Source organism: Mycena indigotica, assembly GCF_014461135.1.
Source record: "Mycena indigotica strain 171206Taipei chromosome Unknown Mind.scaff0003, whole genome shotgun sequence".
Taxonomy (NCBI): Eukaryota; Fungi; Basidiomycota; class Agaricomycetes; order Agaricales; family Mycenaceae; genus Mycena; species Mycena indigotica.
The window spans coordinates 5,657,988-5,681,665 of record NW_023503002.1 but is presented as its reverse complement, the minus strand read 5'-3'; the positions used below and the strand labels follow the sequence as shown (position 1 = coordinate 5,681,665).

The 23,678-nt window shown below is 49.1% G+C and overlaps 3 protein-coding genes across 3 annotated transcripts; 1 reads left to right on the top strand and 2 right to left on the bottom strand.

The window, feature by feature from the left end:
• Positions 1 to 999: 999 nt before the first annotated feature.
• MIND_00404100 (uncharacterized protein) lies at positions 1,000 to 2,921 on the top strand (the record flags this gene model as incomplete). Its single annotated transcript, XM_037360866.1, has 12 exons — positions 1,000 to 1,270; positions 1,318 to 1,337; positions 1,387 to 1,402; positions 1,452 to 1,533; positions 1,579 to 1,926; positions 1,978 to 2,030; positions 2,079 to 2,220; positions 2,275 to 2,294; positions 2,338 to 2,492; positions 2,548 to 2,647; positions 2,705 to 2,733; positions 2,784 to 2,921. 12 exons carry the CDS (start codon positions 1,000 to 1,002, stop codon positions 2,919 to 2,921), a joined length of 1,374 nt encoding a protein of 457 aa, XP_037223751.1.
• Positions 2,922 to 3,414: 493 nt separating this feature from the next.
• On the bottom strand, positions 3,415 to 5,115 carry MIND_00404000 (uncharacterized protein; the record flags this gene model as incomplete). The annotated part of the gene is made up of 2 exons (XM_037360865.1): positions 4,985 to 5,115; positions 3,415 to 4,930 (listed from the first exon to the last, which is right to left on the bottom strand). The coding sequence occupies exons 1-2, from the start codon at positions 5,101 to 5,103 to the stop codon at positions 3,415 to 3,417; spliced, it is 1,635 nt and encodes a 544-aa protein (XP_037223750.1). The 5' UTR covers positions 5,104 to 5,115.
• An 8,718-nt stretch (positions 5,116 to 13,833) lies between these two features.
• On the bottom strand, positions 13,834 to 15,562 carry MIND_00403900 (uncharacterized protein; the record flags this gene model as incomplete). The annotated part of the gene is made up of 2 exons (XM_037360864.1): positions 13,834 to 14,306; positions 14,356 to 15,562. 2 exons carry the CDS (start codon positions 15,560 to 15,562, stop codon positions 13,834 to 13,836), a joined length of 1,680 nt encoding a protein of 559 aa, XP_037223749.1.
• Positions 15,563 to 23,678: the final 8,116 nt, after the last annotated feature.

Below are 23,678 nucleotides of genomic sequence, written 5' to 3'. Positions count from 1 at the left end.
TAGGGTGTGATTCTAAGGATTATTTCCTCAAAAAGAAAAACCTATTTTCAACTTTTTATCTCTCAAAATTGTCACCAGAGCCCTCAAGAGCACCAGCATCCAGTTCTCATCACCATTCTCAGCCTGCAGAAGCTCCATTGGACACCCTTCCCCTGTTAGTGCAGCTGATAATGATTGATGTCTGGCTCTATCATGCATGTCACACCAGGTCACACAGATAGATAATGCTAGATAAGGCCTTAGAAAAGTTCCCAGCCCAATTCAAGGCCTTAACTTAAAAAATGAAAATAACCCTGAATTTCAAGCTAACCCTTATCATTAGAGGCAACACTGGCTTTGGGGTTTTCAGTCTCATTTGACCTCCACTTGTACCCTCATCAATGGTCACATCATATATTTGGCCAAAATATATGGGTCACAGGTAACAGCCAATTTGTTTATTCCCAACTTGGAAGATTTCCAAATTTTCCGCAACTGCAGTACAGTGAATTTCCCAATTGGCTACCAAGTCACATAAAATTTGGCCTGTGGCCAAATTGAACATTGCAGCTGATATGTACTGTACTTAGGTGCTTGCTCTTTGATACCTCAACAGCACTGAACATCTCTCCCAGATTCGTCATCGTTTGGTTGTGGCGTACGTGCTTGAATCCCGATCAAATCAAATCAGATACTTACGGCGATGGATCGATCGCGGCTATTTGGTTCTCCCGTTCAGCTCGACGACGTTGACAGCGCGCTAAATCTCCACCCGCGCTACCTCAGCGGCTGGAGAGCGCGGTTTGCACTCCACTTGGCCATGGGTACCTGTCCAGCTGCGTCCATCTGTCTGCGTTCCAGTCATCGCTGCGTTTCTAGGCTTCCCGCTGCGGAGCGCGAAGAAGGGCTGTAAGCGGCAGATCGTTCCCGCGGACGGCGATAGCTGGCAACCGCTGGCAGTTGGCACAGCGTGATTAGAGGCCGCGCTCCCACGCCTGTCACTCCCTCTCTCTCACCTCGATGTCCGCCGCCTCGTCCACGAAGGCGCCCTCGTCGCCCGCCGGCAGCGCGGGCCCGAAGGCGAGCAAGGCCAGCCGCCGGCGCCAGTCGGACACGGACCCGCTCACGCTGGCACTCGCCCCGCCACCGAATGAGAGTATGCAGGAAAGGACGGAGAGGCTGGCGCTAGCGGCCACCGCGGCTCAGACGAGCCGTGCAATTGACGAGGCGCTCCTCCAGGAGAAGCGGGCGCTGGATAAGAAAAAAGAGGACGTCAAGATTCTTCTACTTGGTGCGTTGTGTGGGTATACAGAAGTGCGCTGCTGATGCAGGTCGCAGGGCAAAGCGAGTCGGGAAAGGTGCGCGGAGCTCTTGTGCTTGTCTACATAGGCGCTGATGTTTATGCAGAGTACGGTCCTCAAGAGTGAGTATACACGGGCAAAGGGTTACACTGGTTAATGGCTATGCCCCAGATTTCCGACTTCGGTTTACGCCCGAGTACTTTGACAGCGAGCGCGCGGCGTGGAAGATTGTGGTATTGCTCAACCTCATCAGGTGCGCCTCCTTCTCTGTCGCTTTCTTCATTCTCAGCCTTCGCAGCTCGATCCGCACGACCGTTAACACGATCCAAGCCGAGCTTGCCGCGCCCGAGTTTACTCTGGTCTCTCCCCAACACGCCCAGCTATGTACTGAGCTCCAACCGCTGCTTCACCAGGAGGAGACGCTCGTGTCGCTGATCGCAGTGTCGCCTCACTTTACCGACCCCGGCGAGGCCCTTGTCCGCCCAGGCGGAGCGTGGAAGCGCGTGCTCGCGGAGAGCGACGAAGCACGTGCCGCCGCTGCCATCGTGCACGAGCTAAGGGAGGAAATTGAAGCCCTCTGGGCGGACACCGCCGTCCGCGAGCTCCTCGAGAAGCGCGGGATCAGCCTTAAGGACGGTGGCGGGTAGTAAGCGCGCTTCCGATATATGTCAGTTTCAAATTCGCTAATCATACCCAGTTTCATGGACGACATACATCGCGTCACGGCGCTCGATTTCGTGCCTACAGACTGTGTGTCATTCAGTGCTCTTCTGGGCCCGCGATTCTGACGTTGAACAGCGGATATTTTACGCGCACGGATTAAGACGCTAGGCGTCGAAGAGCATTTCTTCGAGAAAGAGGCCGCGGCGCCAGGGACAAAAGGTGTCAAGGACTTCTGGATATACGATGTCCCCGGCTCGCGCGGGTCACGTGCCGCATGGTCCGTGTCGACCTACCCGGGATAGACCGGCGACTAACGCTTATGATTTCATAGGATCCCGTTCTTCGATATGGGTGCGCTCCTCTCGCCTCGTGTTTATCCCCTGACGGTCCACAGTCCAGGCGATCGTCTTCCTCACGCCGCTCTCGTTCTACGAGGTGCTCGAGGAGGACACGCGCGTCAACCGCCTCGAAGACAGCGTCGTGCTCTGGAAGGAGATATGCTCTAACAAGCTGCTCGAGGCGTGTTCCATCATCTTGTTCTTTAACAAGGTGCGTTCGCCTTACTTGTGGTGCTAATATTCCTATTCGCTGATCCGATACTCAGATGGACATCCTCAAAGCCAAGCTCAAGGCAGGGCTAATCGTGCGCGAGTATGTCACAAGCTTCGCAGACCGGCCGAACACCTATGCTGGCGCGACGGGGTGTACGTGGTCTCTCTCCCATTAAGACATGATATTAATCTTAACCCTGATGAATATAGACTTCAAGGAGAAGTTCAGGGCGTATCATGTGCGTTGTTTTTCTTTCATTCCCAAACACGATGCTGAGCAATTGTGCAGAAACGCCTCTCGCCGCAGCCGCGCGCGTTCTTCTACTACGAGACAACCGCCGTCGACACCCGTTCGACCGCGAAGATCATCGGCACGGTACATGAAGAGATATTCCGGCGGCATCTCAAGGACAGCATCCTGATATAGGGGGTATTTATAATGGAGGATCTTTCGGGAGCGTTTTCTTGGTTTGGTGAGCGCGGATTGGGAGGCTTAACGGGGGCGGGTGAAAATGTACGTGGAGTTACTAGTACTCGCCGTTGTATATACCAATGATATCGATACGGGTATCAAGAGCACAGTAAAGTGCGCCAAACGGTCAGATTGGGTCTGTGCAAGGCTTTGGTGTTTGCTGCAGATGTTAGCTAGCAGGCGCCTGTCACTTTTCATCGACCCAAATATTATTGAAATAATATGTGCAGTTACTGTAATGTGAACTTGAAGGATAATAATGGGCCATCGTTTATGTAATAAATTATAACATATATGATGTGGTCGTAGCTCAACCTCTCTATTTCCTTCCGTTGGCCGACAATCCTGAGTCTACTAGTACGCTGATTATTTCTACTATATATATCTAAAATACCTACAAAGTCCCGCCACGTCCTGCTACATAGGATAAATCCTGTCCGTCGGGTTACTATTCGAATCGAACCTCCACGACACCGCCCCTCCATTCATCTAGCTTTTCGCCGAACCACGGAAAGTGCGATTCCCCAAAATCGACCGCCTCAAGCCCCGTGATCACAAAGGTCGTCCAACCAGGCATCACCTCCCGTTGCTTTATCAAATCTCCCAAAACTGGAGCATCAGCTTCCGTCCGGAGGCGCTTCCACCCTTCGACGAGGGCCGCGATCGACTTCAGCACCGTCGTCGTCGCATCGCGCAGAAAGGCCGCCGCCAAGTCGGGCGGGAACGTCGCCGCATGGTGCGGGCCAATGCGCGAGTCAACGCGGTACGTGAGGGTGTCCAGTGCGGGTAGGAATGGCACACGAGGGCCCATAGGGACCACACCCTGCCTGTTATCGTCCTCCGCCCCGAGGAGCAGTCCAGTAAGCGGGAAGCGGCAGGCTTCGAACGAGCCTGGATGCGTGAAGGCGAAGTAGTCGGAGACGTCGAGCCGCTGTAACTGCGCCAAGGGGCGTAACAGCACAGCCAAAGTGTTACCTTGCCAGTCGCCAGAAAAATTGATGTTTTCTAGTGAAAGCCGCTGAAGATGAGAGTATTTGTGAATGTCTATCAGCGCCGCGCGACCCCAGGACTCGAGGTGGCCCATCCAGGAGCTAGGGGCGGAGTCTTTCAGAACAAGCTGTTCGAGCTTTGTAGAATTGAACCGCGAAATGATTCGGAGCACTGCTCGGTGTTTGCCGTGGAGGGTCAGCGAGTGCGGCTGTGTGTTGCCAAACACCAGCAAGTCGCTCAGCTTGACGAATTTGGGTACCAGTTCTGCCTCTAATATAGGCGAGTCGGGAGCTTCCAACACGTCCAGATATATGTGGCGATGGCCGCGGTCGTCGAGCGAGCCCAGTGTGTGTCTGATAATGAGCAGACTGTCGTGGTAGATGCATTGCACAGAAAAACGCCGTAGCGGGGCCAGTTCGATAGCATTCCAGAAGACCCTGGATCTTGTATAAGTTCTAAGCTTCAAGTTATCACCTGTCTCTCTTAACGCCAAGAACTCCAGCTGAGGGACGCGGAAGTCTTTCAGCCAAATGGTCGATACATTGGTCAGATCGAGCGTTTGGAAGCGATGGGCTTCGCGGAAGATGCGGTGGATGAGGCTGGACTGCTTGGATTCCACATATTTGCCGCGATTGGACAGAAAGATGTGCAGTGGGTGCAACTTCGAGCGCTGCAAATGGCGGCTGACAACGGTCTCTACCACAGCCTGAGCCGCGTCGTTCCGTCGGTTCCAACCCATCTCTATCATGATCCACGCCCAGAGGCTGGTCGTCGACATGACAACGTCTTTCCATGTGCGAGACACGGCCATGAGGGGGTAGTGTGCCATCATAACGCGTCGGGTCTTGCTCTCTTCGCTGGCGGATGGTGACGCGCGACAATGGGCGTTGTGCATCTCGAAAATCATCGACCAAACTTCGAACGGGAGTGCGGGAGGACGGGGAGAGCGACGTTCGGATGTGCATTCGGAAGAGCTGGCGAGTAGGACGTCAGAGAAGGGCTATAACCGATTACTGGCTAAAACGCACGGATTCGAGTGAGAAGTGGCCCCTTGAGCACTCGATACTACTCCGCGCTCGGGCGAGCGTGCATGTGCTGGGCTTCGGTCGGTTTGTGGCTTCAGCGAGGTCGTAGCTTGTGGTGGCATCGTGGTGGTAGAAAGTAAAGGGCGGTTATGAGTCATCGGCATCAATGCATCACGCCAATATCACGAGGTCACCGCCCGTTCTACCGATGAGAATGAGACAGCAATGACGGGGCAAATGGTGCAGATGACAAAAGTTTTCTTAGAGTATTTTCCTGTGCCGTTTTTTTTGACTATATATATAGACGGGGTGATCTCTTAGGCATCTTTGAGATCTTGCCCAAGATCTCAAAGATGCCTAAGACCAACCTGTAGTTTTACTGATGCAGGTGATGCTTGGCGGATTGACAAGTGGACATCACCACTTTTTTGAGTGTTTTTGAGGCTTTAGACAGTAGACTGAGTAAGTAAATACCTGTATGGACCTTCTCTACACTCTCTGTACCTCATTGAAGCACAAATCAGTGTTTTGATGAAACACCATTGATTTATTGATGCACCAGCTGGCACATACACTACAAATGGTGTGGGCACTTCATGGGCTGCGGCACCTGGGGAGTGTCTCCGGACACTAACCCGTTGCTAACCGGCCATGTTACTGGAAGATCCTAAGAAGATTCAAAAGGGCACGTGCAAAGCGGGCTGAGAGCCGGCATTCAACGGCTTGTGGTATCTGATGCCATCCGGGCCTCATACATCATTCCGGTGAATAGCCGACGCTTGGCCCACGCACGCGGACATCAAGGTCTGTTGCCAAGTTCAAGGACCCGCCTATCTCCGAGATGGCCGGCGCAATTCCCACTCTCCGGTAAGCTGATTTCAGCCTCTGTGCGAAAGATATTGAGTTTCTAGGTATAGTACAGTCATAGATTAGCTGAATATACCCCCAAAATGGCTCAGATCTTTCAAAATGAAAGGGAAAATGGACAGTTTTTCACCATCATACATCTGTCAGACTGAAATTCATCCTCAACCGTCTCACCTCACCTGTGGATTCCGCATATCCTCTCTAATTAGAATGACCATTACCCCCCACTGGTCATTCTAACTAGAGAGGATGGCTCTGAAACCCTACGCTGTGATAAATACTCCAATAAAGCTGCTATAGAGTGCATAAATCCCAAGCTCTAAGGTAACTTAATTAGTTAGCATAAGACTCGGACTTGAACTGGTATGTGACGTCACAAAGTGGTTTGTTAGTCGTTATACTATTACTACAAGTATATCATGCTATGAATGATGTTGAATAATTGAACCCCTGGTGACTTGTGTTCATTTCAGTGCCTGAGTCACGCTGTTATATAGTGTCACATAGCGTGACACATGCCAAAAAAGGAAATTTTCGCTATTTAACAGGAGAATCATTCGAGAAGCCAATCACTAGCTGATATATATGATTGAAGGACTACTAAGGGTACCTGAATGGTAAGGTCTATATTCTTATCAATTCAATCTTATTTGTGTATTAACACTACCTAACAGTGATTATCCATCACACATTTTGATCTAGCCATATCTCCATCAGTTCTTCAGAGATTCAGATGATTGTTTTACTAGTAGGCAGTTAGTCATATTGTCTTGATATGATCTGATGTGAATATGGTCTCATACCTTTAGAATATACTGTTATACCACTTTTCTATAGCTTTTCTGCTTCAAATTTGATCAAGCACACTGATGACTTGATATCGCTGATAAGTGGATACATTGCATTCTTAGTATCTCATTCACTTAGGATTTGAAACTGAAATACTAGAGGTCTGGTTTGAAGTATCTGAACATATACATTACCTACTGCATTGGTTGGAGTGTCAGATATTCCCTTTGTTATGAGTGAAGAGTGAATCCAGTGATGATATAGTATGATAGTGATCAAATATTCTGGTCAATGTATGGTACTGTTGAAATCCTTCCTAGTGGTATGTGAATCATACATTTACCCCAAGTAGTTATAGAGATAGAGGCTCATCAGTTGTAGATCAGTAAGTGATTGGGTTATGCTGGCATAACCATTCAGCTGTGACTATAGCTTACTTAATGAAAGTTGTTCGTATGAACAAAACATACAACTTTGGTTTTGTGATGATCTGTGACATTCTCTGATGATTGTACTGTCAAATGGTGAAAATTTCCTTTTTTGGAAATTTGTCACACTACGTGACCTTGTGTAACAGCGTGACTCAGGCGCTGAAATGAACACAAGTAGGGGTTCAATTATTCAACATCATTCATAGCATGATATACTTGTAGTATAACTATTAACAAAACACTTTGTGACGTCACATACCAGTGTTAAATTTCAAGTCCGAGTGTCTTATGCTAACCAATAAGCCTAAGTTACCTTAGAGCCTGGGATTTATGCACTCTATAGCAGCTTTATTGGAGTATTTATCACAGCGTAGGATTTCAGAGCCATCCTCTCTAATTAGAATGACCAGTGGGGGGTAATGGTCATTCTAATTAGAGAGGATATGCGGAATCCACAGGTGGTGAGACGGTGCTACCTGCGTGTATCTCCTCTGAAGGACGGAATGAGGTGTAGAAGATGCAGTCACCATCTTCAAGCTGGTCATCTTCGTCATCCGAGTCCGAGTCCGGCGTCAGATCAGGCAGGTCGGAATCGAGGCCGGAATCGGAATCGTCTCCGTCCTCAGGGCCAGAGGTCCATAGTGCAAACCGAGGGGAACGGGCCGGAGCAGAGACGCTTCTGGAGCAACCAGAGTCGCCGCAGCTCAGTCCACTCGACGTGCTCTTCCTCACGGCAGGTCAAGCAATTGTGGGGGCACCGTGTCATCTTGACCTCCTTGGTTTCCCAGTTGATCTCTGGGTTATGTTTCCGCAACCAGGAGTACCCCAGGATGAGGTCTTGCTTGCCAAGATGGGTGACGGCCAGTTGAACTCGTTCGGCATGGCCCTTGTAGTGCAGGACCAAGTCCACGGAGCCGTAGTGGTAGTATTTAGCCTAAAGCCAGTAGGTGTACTTAGGAAATACATTGCCTAGGCTACTAAGTACAGCCAGGGGGCTATGTACACCTAGAACTTTAGCCTAGCACTTCTCCCTAGGCCAAAGCATTATTCTCATAGAAATATATATTATTATGCTTTATCTGGTATTCTGTTACCTAAGCCAGTGCCCCTATCTATTTATTGTTTTCAATGTGGAACCATTTTTGATTGCCATCAGTAATTTTGATGGCTATATCATGATCCATCATTTGTGTCCAAATTAGGATTATTATTGATACAGGCCTTCCCAACTATATACCGGGTCATCGGCCTGAAGAAAAGGAGTTTAAAGTATTATATATGCATTATTATTAATATTATATGTATTAGATAACAGTTTATTCCATCATTGATGCTATATTGATCTAGACACCCTCAAGTGATTCTAGCCTAGATCACTGGGTACACCTAGGCTAGGTGCATTTACTATCCTAGGCAATGCATTTCCTAGGTGCACCTAAGCCAGGAGGCTAATTCTTACAGCTACGGGTGGAGCCCACGATCTGTTTGATGGAGCCAGTGTCGTTAGGGGTGCCGTCGACATTGAAGACCGGGATCGGCTGATCAAGAGTGCGGACCGGAATGCCATTCCGAGCGACATAGTTCGTGTCAATGAAGTCGGAGGTGGCACCGCAGTCGACAAGCCCAGAGAGCGAGAGCTTCAACGCACTGGTGGTGGACTCTAGCTCCAACGAGAGGTGGAGGGAGTTCGCCCCAGGGGCAGCGGCAACAGTATACTGCTTGGGCAGTTTCTTTTCCCAGGCAGTGAGGCGGCGAAGGACGATGACCGGAGTCGCAGGCGGAGTCGGAGACGGAGTCGAGGCGGGGGGCAGGAGAGGGTGTGTCTTTCGTTTCGGGCTCATTGTAGGGCAAGGAACTGCATTCATCATACATCCCGGGCAAGATGGTTTGGGTCGCCGCACCTGAAGCAGGCGCAAGGCGCAACGAGGGGCACCCCGAGCCCTGGTGCGATCCAACTCCATAGGGATGGGAGCTGGAGGCGCCGGAGCGGGGGCACGGGTGGCACGACAGGAGCCACCAGGCGGAAAGGGGCCGGAGCCGGGATGTGGTTGACCGGAAACGGAGTCCGAATCAAACCGCCTGGTGTCTTGGGGGTGGCTGACTTGATCAGCTTGGCCCGGACCAGGCCCTCGTATTGACGGAAGGCCCGGGTGCGCCAGCTAAGGTAATCCCGGAGGTCCGGGGGGTCGTTCGAGGACGTGATTCCGTTATTGATCAAGGGGTCAAGTCCGTGGCGGAACTTGGTCACCTTGACCAGCGCGTCTTCGAATCCGGCGAGGTCCATCAGGTCCTCGAAGTCGTCGGCATGTCGCATGCCAGGTCCCAGGAGGATCTTCTTGCAGATCCTGATGCATTACCTACATTGATTTTTATCGGTGGACAAAACAACGGTCGCTTGTGCATCACGTAGGTAATTGATGGACAGGTGTCTGATGCCGAGATGCGATGGACAGATGCCAAGGTGGGGTTCCCCTGACACCTACTAGTAAAACAATCATCTCAATCGATGAAGAGTTGGTGGTGATATGGCTAGATCAAAATGTCTTATGAATAATTATTAGGTAGTGTGGATACACAAATAAGATTAAATTATTGAGAATATAGACCCTACCATTCAGGTATCCTTAGTAGTACTTCAATCAACTGTGTAGCCTGTCGAGTTATCAAAATATCATCTCATTAGTTATATATCAGCTAGTGATTAGCTTATGCTGGCATAACCATTCAGCTGTGACTATATGTTACTTTAATGAAAGTTGTTCGAATAGACAAAACATACAACTTTGGTTTGTGACGATCTGTGACATTCTCTGATGATTCTCCTGTCAAATGGCGAAGATTTCATTGTTTGGTAATTTGTCACACTGTGAGGTTCACTTATTCATCATTACTCATGGCATGATACATTCACACTGCAATTTCTAAGAAACCCCTTTGTGACATCACATACCAGTGTTAGTTGTCAAGTCCAAGTCTTATACCCCTCAAATTATTCATTATTATTCATACTAGAATGGACTTAGACAAAAAACAAGTGATAAACTCAACATTATTCATCCTTATATCCAGAAGTTATTCATTATTATGGTAAACGATAAAAACACCATGAACCTATTAGGTCTTAAGATCTCATGCAGTATAATGGACCTGATAACTCACAGTGGGGACTGGCACACAGGTGAGTTATTTAAATGGAGATTGTGATCTTCCAAAGTCATATCTATACTCTTGGTATCTGTAGGAAAAAGATATTTCCACGGGTATTGGCACTGTTGAGACTCCACTCCGGCTGAGCGCGGAGCAAGACATTCCGGTGCTGCGTAAGCGCGTTCACGCGCTCAACCGTCAACGGCGACGTGTCGCCGCCCGACTGACTCATCAGGCGCGGCCCCGGAACTCGGTCTGACTCGCCCTTGGAGTCATTTCATTTTATTCCCAGTATATAAAGCCCTGTATTCCATAGTTCTACAAGTTTTTAGCACCCTCGCTTTATGATCTAAGTGTCCGCCGTCCTCGTATATGTCTTCCCGCGCCGTCGTTGCGCTCATGTCCCTCGCCACCCTCGCCTCTACTGCACACTCATACAACACATCCATCCCTGCCCCTTCCCTTTGTCCTGGGTATGGTCTGACCCTCGCACATACTTACAGTTGTTGGACACTGGGAGTTGTGATGCTGATCCTTTTGGGGTTAGCTCGCGCTCTCGAGCTCGTTCGCAGCGCATCAAACACTTGTGCGGAACTTTATATTTAATGGCTCTATAGATAATTGTGCCTAATTTTATATAGTCGGATCTTGTTCCACTTGAAAATTCACATGAGTATCAACATTAACTTGGAGTTTTCATAATGTAGAATCATTTATGGTCCCAGTGGAGCTCTGATGAAAGTCTGTTGGAAATGAAACAATATGACAAGTTAAGTGGAAATCATCATACAAATTGTACTTTGATCTTTGTCTGGCAGCTGTGGCCCACCAGCCTTAGTCCCTGGATCAGTGTATCCTTTAATACCAGTGATTTCCCCTGAACTGATACTAGTCCTTTGTGATCCATGAAGAAATGTGCGTATGTTGAGATTTGTGAGCTAGGGATAAACTTAGATTGTGAAATGTCCACAAAGTGACATGCCATTGTTATAACATAGACTCGGCTTAACAAATCGGCAATGCATGTGGAAACTAAAAGGAGTAGGAAGTCAGCCATGGTAACTCCCCCAGATACATTCCATATTACCATTGCTCTCTTCAGCACATAAATAGGATATCAGGGCAGCAAGTGCTACAGTAGCAGTGACTGATCCAGTTTGTATTGTTAGGATTGAAAGTCGAGTGAGCAAACTATTGAGAACATTAAGTATATCTAACTAATATATAACCAGTGACATACCTCCGTGTTTCTTTGGAACTACTTTTAACTTGATGAAATTGCCAAAGAAGAGTGGTTGCAATAAGCATGTCTGTTACAGCCTGTGTTACCATCCAGATTCTGGCAACCATGACAATGCCATCAATTATTATTATATTGATGACAAATATAAATCAACACACATAGCAGGAAGCTTGGCTTTGTTCCGATTCACATATGATGGATGAAGAGCAATAATGCTGGAACTGGCAAAGCATGCTCCAAGCTATATGCAAAAGTGAGGCTCTGAATATAGTCAGTCTATGTTCAACATACTGTAACAAGGATAAGAGCACATAGGAATAGAGAGACAACCACATTGTTAGTGCTGATCATATATGTTATTAATCAGTTTGAAACACCATGAAATTTTCTGAAAGGCCTACAATCTCCAGTACCTAACAACCAAGAATAGTTGCACTTGCGCAGATACAAGCCCAATTGAGAATAGAAGCAGTATGAAACTCTGTGGAACCAATGATCATTATGTTGCCTGAAATATTATAATCATGCCATACCAGGTTCTGCTGAGTAAGATATTGCGGATCAAATGCATGGGTAATAGTGTAGAGATAAACCCCTGCATAGTTGCTTATCATGGCCATCGTATCAATGATCCAGGTGCTGAGAACCACTGCCTTGATGTACCCTTTGTCCCCGGGGAAGTAGTGGAAATAGTAGGTCACCTGGCCAAGCTCAACACTATAAAGGAGCTGGTAATAAATCAGCACTCCAGAGTGTAATCTTAAATGGATTCCTTACAGAATTGACCCAGGTGCCAATTAGCAATGCACTAACAAAGTCTGAACTCCAAGGCAGAGCTGAAAGTTATACATACCCGGTTATCCTATCAAGAGGTGGTACAATCTGTGACTCAGACATTAGGATGGTCTGGCAGGAGGAGCTTTTAGGCATGATGAAGCAACCATGGCCCTTAAATATACAGGTGTGTCTTCCTAATTTAAGTTGGGAACCCGCATCAGCTATTGCTGTTATAGTCACAAGATTGATTGGAGCTGCGGAGGATCTAAGCTGAGCACAGCTTCATAGGGCTTGGTTTATATAGGGGTGTTTGTAAACTGGTTTATAAACACCCCTGTTTCATATGTTTATAAACAGCCTGGTTGGTAACCCCCTGTTTTAGGGTTTTATATTAGTAAGCACCCAAATAGGAAAGAAGCTAGCAAACCAGACTTACTTTACACCAATATTGCTTCTATATACTGCATCTCAACCCACTTTTGGCTAATATTCCCATGTTGATCATGATTAATCCTAGTAAGTATTGGGAGCTTGGCTGTGTGACTATACTGTACTAACCATACAGATTAATTATTATCAAGGTTATCATGATTTTTAAGTGTTCTAAAGAATTCATGACAGGGGATCTAAAATCTGCTGATAAGTAAATTGTACATGTTATATATAACTAATTCATGTTATGCAAACTTACAAGTGATAGTTGATATAATCTTGCTGTTTCAACCCCTAATGTCTATGAATCTCAAAGTCATGAAGTTAAAACACCAAAATTTGCTGCAAAAAATTTCCTAAAAAGGCAATTTTGATCTCTCCGGTCATATCGGCTCAGTTGGTTTATAAAACCTAAAAACTGGTTTATAAACAGGGTTTCAGAGGCTATTTTTATCAAACTGTTTGATAACCTCCAAAATTTTTACAAACCAAGCCCTACAGCTTCAAGCATAGGACTCGGAGTTGAACAATCTACCAATGAAGATTCAGTTACCTGGTATGGGGGATAGAAGTTAAAAGGGGCAGGTACAATAGAACCTCGAGCTCCCATAAATTTTTTTTGTCATTAACAGTTAAAAGCAAAACATCGGAGTCATGATTTCAGAAATAGTTGTTCCAAGTTTCCATGACCCTTGATCCAAGCTGTCCATCGACTTCTCGAAGATTACGACCCGGTTGCAGAACCCACAACCACTGCACCAGATTAGAGGAACAAAATCACAGGTGCCAGTGCGCCGGGCCCCAGGGAGCGCGGACTACAGAGTAGATAGCATATCTGGGTGTCCAGCAGTGCAGGATCTGTCAAGAGGCACCAAGATTCCCACTCCACGGGATTGATCTCCGTAATACCCTGGAATGTGGTGCCAGCCTCCACCTGGCACCACCTCTACTATGCCTTCCTATCATAATGTTGACGCACTGCATATGTCTTGTTCTGGCAACTGCGTGGGGAGCCCTTTTAATAGTACTAGTTTCGGTAGATCCATATGCCAGACACTGCCTGTGTTCGGATGAATCGGATCGCACAACTGGCCTATTGGCTAGGACGCCCAATCCAACATCCGAGTTCAAATCTTAGTATATTTCAGCGGTGCTAGTAAATGGTTTTAATCAAGAGCTTTGAACGGCGCGAGCACCATATCCAGCAAACACTTCTCAGCCAGTCCCGGCAGACGCTCTCCGAGCTCCTGTACAAGCGTCTTTCGCTCATCTCCACTGACCTGCTGCGAGTTGCGCACATGGAGGACCAATACCAACCGGATGTCTCGACCCGTGAGGATGCTGTCGAGTAGGCATAGGCACACTGCTGCCGTCTCGTCGCGAAGCACCTCTATGAGGTGATCCATAGTCTGCGCAAGCTCCTCGTAGATCGCAACGGGCAGAGCGAAGGTGGTCAAGGCGGGGGTGACGCTGCGCTGGAGGAGCGGAGCGACGATGGTGGTGAACACCCAGGTGAAGTGTTTGTCTAGCTGGAGCTCGTAGTCGAGCGAGAAGAAGGTGAGCGTGACTTGGCTGAGCGCGGAGAGACACTGCGGTAATGCGATAGTCTGTGGATTATCATACCCCAGAACGGTAGCCCCTGTCAGCGTATCAGCAGTGCGTGCTGAGAGAAAGACAAGGCCACGTACTAGTCACCCTGAGATGCAGATGTTCCAGATTTCCGGCTGCGGCCTGGCAGATGCGCAGCGCCTCCGAAAAACCGAGGCGGTCGTTGACCGGGACGACAAGCTTCCGGAGAGCGCGCATGGATGGCAAGAACTCCGGCTGAGCAAGGGCGTCCATGCGGAGACAGTCCCTGAACTCGAATTCGCAGGAATGCGTTGTATATGGGGGGTGGTCATCGCACGCAATATCCTCAATCGTCACAACGTCGAAATCGACATGCGAGTGCGGCGCCAGCGCGCGGAAGACGGAACGAATGATGCGGCGCGGGACGACCCAGATATGTGAGAAGCGGACCTTCCGCAGTGTGCCGGGTGGAATGAGCACCAGCCAATCAGCGAAAGCCCTGTTGATGGCGGCCATAGTGAACCACGCACCATCGTCACCGGATATGGTTAGCGAGTACACGCCGGTAAAGCGTGCAAAAAGCGTGGCGAGCCGGGCCGCATCGTGGTCCGAGTCGTGGGCGGAGGTATACGGACTGTGATAAGCTCGAGGATTCTTGAGCGAGACTCTGAGTTCGCCTACGAGCGCAGCAAGGTGGGGGTAGCGCTCGAATTGCACGGCTGCCCGCGCATAGCTTGTCCCCCTTCTACCCTCCCAACTTGAAATACTGAGCGTGCCGAAGAGGCGCTGTTGACAGGGGAACCGAAAGCACGATGCGGCGAGACACAGCGACCTGAGATCGTCCTTTCTCTTCACGTCGCAAACGATGGCGTCGATGAGCTCAGCTGGCAGCTCCATGAGGGTAAGAGCCAAGATGTGTGGTGCCACGTGTCGCCCGCACATTCTCATGTCACCGCGCAGCGGGCCACGCGGCGAGCGGAAGCCCCCGGCAGGGTGGGTCCAGGGCAAGGCCCTGGTCGGGGTCCGGGGTGGAAAACCCCGGCCGTCGCGGCCGGCGCCGCAACCGACGTGATGCGACATGTCTCGATCCCTCAACGCGGATGATATTGATTCACTGAGTCCCACTCCGGGCCCTCGGGGATGGGACTGGGACTGGGAAAAGTGGGACTCGAGTCCCATTGTCCCAGTCCCAGTCCCACTACTCTCGTATATACTCGGCGCCGCACACCCATTTCTGCGACCAACAACTCGAACGAACGGATCCATAACACCTTCGAATAAGCGACGCAGCGTGTCGAGAATATCATCGTCCTCCCATGCCGCCATTGCGCGCAGCCCGTCGATGGCAGTGAGCCCCGCGGCCAAAAACTCGTCGCGGTGGCGTTCGATGGACACACCAGCGGAACAGCCCGGCAGAAATGAGGAGCCGGTCCGCGTGGTTTAGCGCGAGGACGGCCTTCTCCAGCGCGATTAGCTGGAACGCGGAGAGGCCCGGCTCAGCCGCTGCCGCGATTTCGCGGCGCCCTGCAGGTGCGGGCCACCGGGCGAGCAGGCGGTTGAGGACTTCGGCGACTTCTGCGCGTGTCCAGAGGGACATGGCGGTCATCTCGTTCATGCCGATGCCCATCAGAGCGAAAAGCGTGCGGTAAGGGGAGAGCGATATGTGTGGTGATACCCCGCTTTCGAGGAATTCATCAAGGGCGGTCCGGGGCTCCGGAGAGGACGGGAGCAGGGAGGACGTGTCGGCGCTGCTGCTGGCGAAGTCTGGTGGGGAGCTCGAGGGCTGTCTGGACCGGTTCAGCTCTTCTGTTGTGGCCACATTTTCATCTTCCTGGGCGGATGGTATCTCCTCTACGGAGGCTGCCTGTAGCTTCGGACGAATTATGCATTATTAAGGAAACAGAGGCCCAGGGACTCACTAAATGGGTCTTCCTCGGCACGGAGGCTTCGCAAACGAGGCGCTCCGTCCAGGAAGTATACCGGCAAGCGTTCTCCATCGGGAATGTCCTACATTTCCGCCGTTTGTAAGTGACCGTTGGCTGTGGGAGGCACGCACCTTCAACCGGAGAGCTTCCGCGCAGAACTGGGCATCGAGGTAATCCTTGTCGTGCTGCTCCTCCCCTGCTATACCCGGATATAGGCCGCGAACCACAACGCGCACGGATTGCCACGTGAACTTGAGAAGAAACGCGATGTCGCTGGTGCCCAAGCCGCATTCGTGGTACAGAAAACGCGCCTGGGCACGGTCGGCGCGAGACAGTGCTAAGTAGCCCCGTCGAGTCGTCGGCGGTGTCCCTCTGTGCTGCGGTTAGATTCGAAGGATCTTTGTGAAGAGCTTCAATGCGGAACCGACCGACCTAGGCATCTTCAATCGCGCCGCCGTCTCTTTGTCCTGCCAGCCACCCCCGCTTGTGCGTGACCGTAGACCGTATTTCGGCTTGGGTACAGCGGTTTTGGACTTCTGTATCGACTTTGGGGACATATGCGATAATGGCGCGGCCAAGTACCAGCGAGCGGTAAAGTCGAGGTGGTCGTTGCGGACAAGAGCGGTTGATGCCTCTGGTGATCAATTGATGGGATACGTAAATTTTCTCAGGATGACGTGGCTTCTTCTTGGTCACTACACTCTACAGTCCACCGCAAAACTTACTCCCTCATAGTCCGCTGCACTACGACCGGCATCTTTCGAGCTTCCTATCGACCTCTTCAACAATTAACTACCTCATGACATCTGACTACTGTATCGTCTGGTCGCCTGATATGATGCCTGTGGAAACGACACAAGCGTGGAATACGGCGCACACGCAGGCGTCTGACTGTGTCCTGGAGCGCCCGTGGACGCCGGTCAGCTGGTCCCCCCAGCCAGGCTTAATTTCTTTTGGAATTATGATTTAGTGCTGTCCAATTATGATTATGAATACGAAAATTTCATAATTTATTCATATTCATAATATATTCTCCTTAGTGGGGCATATGAATAATTGTATTCATGTTCATAATCATAATTGAGCTCAGAATATGAATATATTATGAGTATATTCAATTATATTCAAGCTTCACAAGTCTGTACATAGTGCATATAATCCACCTTATCTTGCGGTTTATTCAACCACTCCTTGGTTATGATTGGTTCTGTCACCAGTTTTGCAGTTATTCAAGCATATATATCTGTCATCCCATGCTTGATGCTGGGGAACAGGCACTCTACAGAGATGCTCCTTGCAGCAATGACTAAGATTAATAACATAGCCTGGATATCCCACAACAAAGTATTGATCTAAACAAAACTCTAGGTTAATCATGATACCTTTACCAGCCCAAAGTGTCATCAAAGTCTGGGGCAATAATGTAAAGGTCAACTTCAGCCTTCTGTCAGGGCTGGACGCAGATGTCATCCTGGCTGATTTACTGCTGAGAGTCATTGATATTGCAAAGACTCTGAAGGGCTTGCTGGTATATTTTGAATATAATCAATTATGGCCAGGGTATAATATATTATATTGATATTCATAATCACTCATATTCAATGGGTCTGATTATGTAGAGGGCATTGTCAAACCCTGGGTTCAAAAACCCTTTTTCTTCGCCCTTGTAAGGGCAACCTCGCGAGGCTCGAAATCAGAGTCCTGAGCAGAGGGGGAATCCTTAGTGAAACTACTACAACAGGAAGGGACGCTACAGACTCACCTGAGCAGAGGGGGAATCCTTAGAGAACAAGCCAAGGAGCCCTCTGCTCAGGTGCACTACTATATACCAGTGACCGGAGTAATGATAGAGTGACTGCATAGCGACGAATGACGCATGGGAGAAGTCAGGTGTCGCTAATGGACCCTAGGTGAGTGTCGAGTAGCCCTCAAAGCTCCGGAGAGGCAGGTTTGGGACCATGATGCCAAGGGAAGAGCCCAGGCATCCTTAGAAGGCCCAGGAAGGGCTTCGGGGGGTCCAGACTGCCTCTGGGCGTCTCCGCTTGTGACCGTGACCGTGACAACCGGAATCGGAATCGGAATCGGAATCGATTCCGGGTGTGTGACCGTGACGTGACGGCCAGAAACGGAGAGGGGGGGGCATGGAGCGGAGAGGGAAGGAGTCGGTCTCGCCCAAGGGCCGGAGAGTGTCGGAAAGGACCAATGGGAATGGCGGCCAGCCATGACCACTGGAGGGTAGCGACAGGAGGGTCACTCGGAGACGTCCCCGGACGTCTCCAGAGAGGTGGAGGTGTGAGGGCGTGCAGCCTGGGGTGCTGCAGTAGGCACGAGCCTTAACGGCAGTAGGCCTCACCCAAAGGAAGACCCGATGACGGGGGCCGTGGTGGCGGAGTGGGGGGCGGAGCCATGGCGGGGCTCAGCCATCCGAACGTAAGCCCAAACGCTGACATAGGTTGGGGACACCCAAGAGGTCCAACGGGTAGAGGTTGCAGGGAGACCTCGATGAGCGACAGCCCAGAGAGGCTATAAGGCCATAGGCTCGAGGTCGCAGAGGAAAGTGGTGCGGCCACATCTGGAGAGGTCTCCGATGGCATTAGTGATCCCTGATGGTGACTCCGGAGAGACTCCCAGAAAGGGGTGGCCATGGGAGTCGGAGGTTGGGGATCACTGGATGCGGGATGTGGTGGGAGAAGTGGAGGAGGAGCGTCAGGGTGCAGGAATACAGAGACTTGGGTGGAGACACGGAGACGCGAGTGGAGACGCGGAGACGTGAGCGGAGACGCGGCGCTTGATGGGATCAAGTGACGGCATCAGGGTTTCCCCTGACAGCCCTTTAAACCTTGTATTTTGGCCCTGGTTGATAAGATAAGACAAGGAGGAGATAAGATGGACGATAAGATGGTGATTGGATCATCAGATGTGGATGCTGATGTTGATTGACAGCGTGGAGTTGGACATGAGGCAAACAGCACGTAAAGGCATGAATAAAGTATGACGTCATTGCCTCTTGTATTAGGCATGGTAAACACATGGTAGTAGTGTATATAAGTAGAGTAGATTGTGTCTTGTACCCCAGTCTTCGAATTGCATCATCTTTACGATATCTTTTCACGGTGCTTCTTGCTTGCCTTCACTGGCTAACTGGCATCCTCTGAATTGGTGTTGTTCATGACAATTTAGTCTTGTTCTGAGCTGTGTGACATCACCGTGGAGCCACTGGAGCCACTGGTGATTGCAATGCATTTCGGCCACCAGGTACCTTGCAAACTGTCTAATACATTATGCTGGAGCCATAATAATAATATAATAATATTGTAATACAATATAATATAGAAGAATATAATATTTGTTCCAGCCCCTAGGCATAATATAATCATAATAATAATAATAATAATAATAATAATAATATGGCATAATGATCAGACGTAATATAATATTCAAGGCCAGCACTAGTTACCTGGCGGATTCCCTGATGTGTTTTGGTCTAGGCTTCAGATAAGTGTTGTCTAAGACAAGAAATACTTATGAGAAGCTCAGCTAGCTACTTTATCCACTCGTGCTATTAGTCTACATGACATGCAGGAGACTGGATAGTGGATGCATACCTAGTTCAAATCGAGTCGGGGCAGCCACCTCACAACATGAGCAGATTCTTTTGTTCTCCTGTCGGGCGCTGAGGCGTAAGAATGCACTAGAGTGGCAAACACTCCCTTAGACTTTTTATCTTTTGTTGTGAAAATAAATGACTGGTTTTACTGTATTCTATTTGCTCGGTGTGACAAATGGTGTGATAGCAATCTTTGATCCATCTAACATCAGCCCATTTTTTTCTCCTTCTGCCGTCATGCCTCAGACTGCGCTGCCCACCCTTCCTCACCATATCTCCTGGTGGACCCGCAATGCTTGACTCATTCCCTTTGCTGTTATAACTAATTAGCTTGTCGGCTTCCCCCCTCAGTTAACCTCGAAGGAGTTGAGATAGGAGGAAGTCCGGTGTGTGACTGTGCCCTTATACCACAAACCCTGCGCCCTTCTAAGCACATCATTTGAAAGATTAGGACTCAAGGCTTGACTGCCTTTCTCACACATCTCAAATTATAGTTACTATTTCTCAGCAAGCAGGATGTTGTCGCGCACCTGCGCGCCTTGCGCTCATTTGTATGACTTCCTTTTCCTTTCTGGCATTGTTATCTGAGCTGCTCTCCGAAAATTATTGTTGTTAGCTATATTACCATCATTCTTTAGTTGTTGGCAAGGGCTAGAAATTCAGGTTTATTCTAATATTTTTCGACTTTTTAATTTATTTTAAGCTTTCTGGGCCATGGATCATGATGGGATTGATGGCATCTAGCTATGTCTTGCTATGTGGAAGCATTTTTGATGAAGATTAATGGTTTTGATGGATCTATGGTGTTACATGAGATGTAACATATCATTCCATCAATTTCATTATTCTGTATTACCGTCTTGTCCTAATGTTTATCCGCATCATCGGCCTGAAGAAAAGGTGATTAGCTTACTATATATGGTGTTATATTAGTCATATCTACCTATTTAATGCTATAAAAATCGATTCTTATTTTACAGCCTAGCTGTTCCCAACATCTTTTGTATTACAGGGTGTGGCAGTAGCCCACATCTTTTGGAAAGAACAGGGTATACCTGGTGGGAGAGGGAGCTCATGGGTGAAGTCGGAGGCCTGCGCAGACTTGCTGTGGCCAGAGGGGACGCCAACGAGGAATGAGCGAATGTTGCGCTCCAATCTGACGTAGCAGTTAGCAAGCCGTTGGTGTTTCGAAAGAGGAACAATGACACTCACCCGCAACGGAGAACCTCGACGATCAGCAAGGACTTAGCACTCACAAACGGTGCAGTTCATAACGGCCGCGAGGGTGATAGAAGCCGCCCAGATCTGGCGCAAGCAGGGTGGACTCAGAGTGGTCTTGCTGTGGTGAGAGACTGGTATCCCTTCACCATCTGCATCTGTTGCTGGTGAGTAGAGAGAGTAATCACCAGCGGTAACACACCCTTGTGCTTGTCATAACGCAGAGAAGCGCGAGGAGCCCGGCGCAGACAGCCCCCGCAGCAGAGACAAGGACAGCCAGCACACCGATACGGCGGCGACAACTAAGATGGGGAGGAAATAGAAAAGAGAGAGTCCTGTGACCAGACAAAATTTTTGCTGTCAATGTCACAGAAGTTTGATGATGTGATTTGGTTCTCAGTGCCAAACAACGCCAAGTGCCTTGTGCATCAGTCATCTTCTGGACATCGAGGGAAACAGTTGGCAGAATATTGTGCTGTGATGTGCCACATACAGTTTCGGGATATCAATGTGATATTCCTGGTCCGATGGCACACTGATCACAGGCAGGCATCATGCCAACACCAGTGCCTACATCCCGCTGATGTCTGGGCTTGACATCAGCCTGGTATGCTGATGGTTTGGTGGTGTACTTACATAGCTCATTAGACATTCTCTTTAACTGGTAGACACTGATTAGTCTGTGTGTATGAAGTTGTACTCCCAGTCGCAGCCTTCCCATTAGTGAATTACCAGATCTGGTCACTTTAGTCACTGATTTGTGACCCTGAGCATGTCAAATCCTACATTTGACCATTGAAATTTGAAAACAAGGTTGAGTCTATTCAATGCATATAGCACTAACAAGTCACTCCTAGCTGTACTTAAACTTGGTCTCATACTTGTGGTGCCTCATCTGCTGGCTGGACCATGTGACCCTGGAGATCACCTCCCAAAATAGGAAATTGTCACGCATGTCACAGTCGGTCGGTCCCTCTAGGAGTGCTTAAAATTTTTTTAGTAGATTGTTTTCCCTAGTCACAGACATAAGCCCTAAGCCGACATTCTCGGGAGACTATAGGCAAAACTGATAAATCAGTTTGTGAATCAGTTTGTGGATCTTGACCAATGGATCATTGTTGAAAACTGTACCCTAGAAAATCTGAGCCATCTTTGGAGGCATCTTATTACTCTTATATTAAGCAGATGTCGTGCAAATGTATGCACATGTTTGGCACTGGCCTTAGCAATTTATTTGCTCCACATTTGCATTTCTGGGGTCACTGCTGTAGCTGTTAAAGTCACAATTTAGTAACAAAAGCTGTAAAATGTGACTAATCCTAATTGGGATACCAAGATGTTTTGCACTCAGTACCATAAAACATTATATTTAGGGCTATTGACCATGCCAACACCTAAGTGTGTACTAAGTATTGTTTACTGAGTTTGGTTCCAATCCATATAGATAATAATAGACCAGTCTGACCAGATATTTATTAGGGTCATTATGCACCTGTGTGCCATTCCGTGATGAGTGGGATTTTTTTTGTTTGGAAATTTGGAAACTGCTGTGACATACGAAATTTTTTTGTATAATATGAGTGGTGTGACACGTGACATTCTGACTCATTCGAAACAAGTAAAATACGACAGTATGTGGCATCACAGACAGCCAGCGGTGCGGTGTGCGCACGGCCCTCCCTCGTTGCGAAGATTTGAAAAGGATTGGCCAAGGGCTCCCTGTTCTACCGGGGGCTGGTTATAGTTATGTGCAATAATTTCGTAGTTTTGAATCATGTTTTTTGGCCCAAATCACTGCCAGTGGCAGGATGGCACGACCTCAGGCTTGTAAGTCCTCGAGCCCCGTTGCTGCCGGGCCGGGGCAGAACAGCAGAACTGAGCATGGAGAACCTCATGGTTTGTGGGCTCAGGCCACCGTTCACGAGTGCAGGACTGACTGTGGGTCCACAAAGCAGGAACTTGAACCATGCATTTTCAAGAAAAAAAACCCCGATTGAAGGTGGATCGTCGTGCGTTGCTCTCTCCCTCTCTGTCTATTTCATCTGCCCTTGATCATATATATATTGTGTCTCCAAGTACTGGTACCGGCTTGTATTCCCCCCTCTTTGCCCCCTCTACTTGAATATGAACATAAAAACGGTTATAACCGTGTATAAATGTATGTACATGGAAATGGTTGGAGCCCTACCACCGCGAGTTGAAATTTGAAACTTGACAGTGTGATTAGTCCACGAGGCGGCAAGATCGTTAACTTGAAGAGCGGTACCAATGTGAGAGCAAAAAAAAGATGATATGCCTTTTGCGAGTGTATACGAAATCAGTGGGACTGGGACTGGGCCAATCCCACTGATCCTGCCCAGTCCCACTGATTCATGTCCCATCAGTGGGATTCGTGCAGTCAAATGTGACACATGCACGAGTCCCACTGATCAACGGGATTGTCGCGGGTCTACCAGTTGCGGCGCCGGCCGCGGCGGCCGGGGTTTTCCACCCCGGACCCCGACCAGGGCCTTGCCCTGGACCCACCCTGCCGGGGGCTTTGCTCGCCGCGGGGCCCGCTGCGCGGAGCATTGTCCCCCCCTTCTTCCCCTTTTCCGCCGTTCCCGGGTTCAACCATCTGGTTCCACACTGGGCGCGACGGCCGGGGTTTTCCACCCCGGACCCCGACCAGGGCTTCGCCCCGGACCCCACG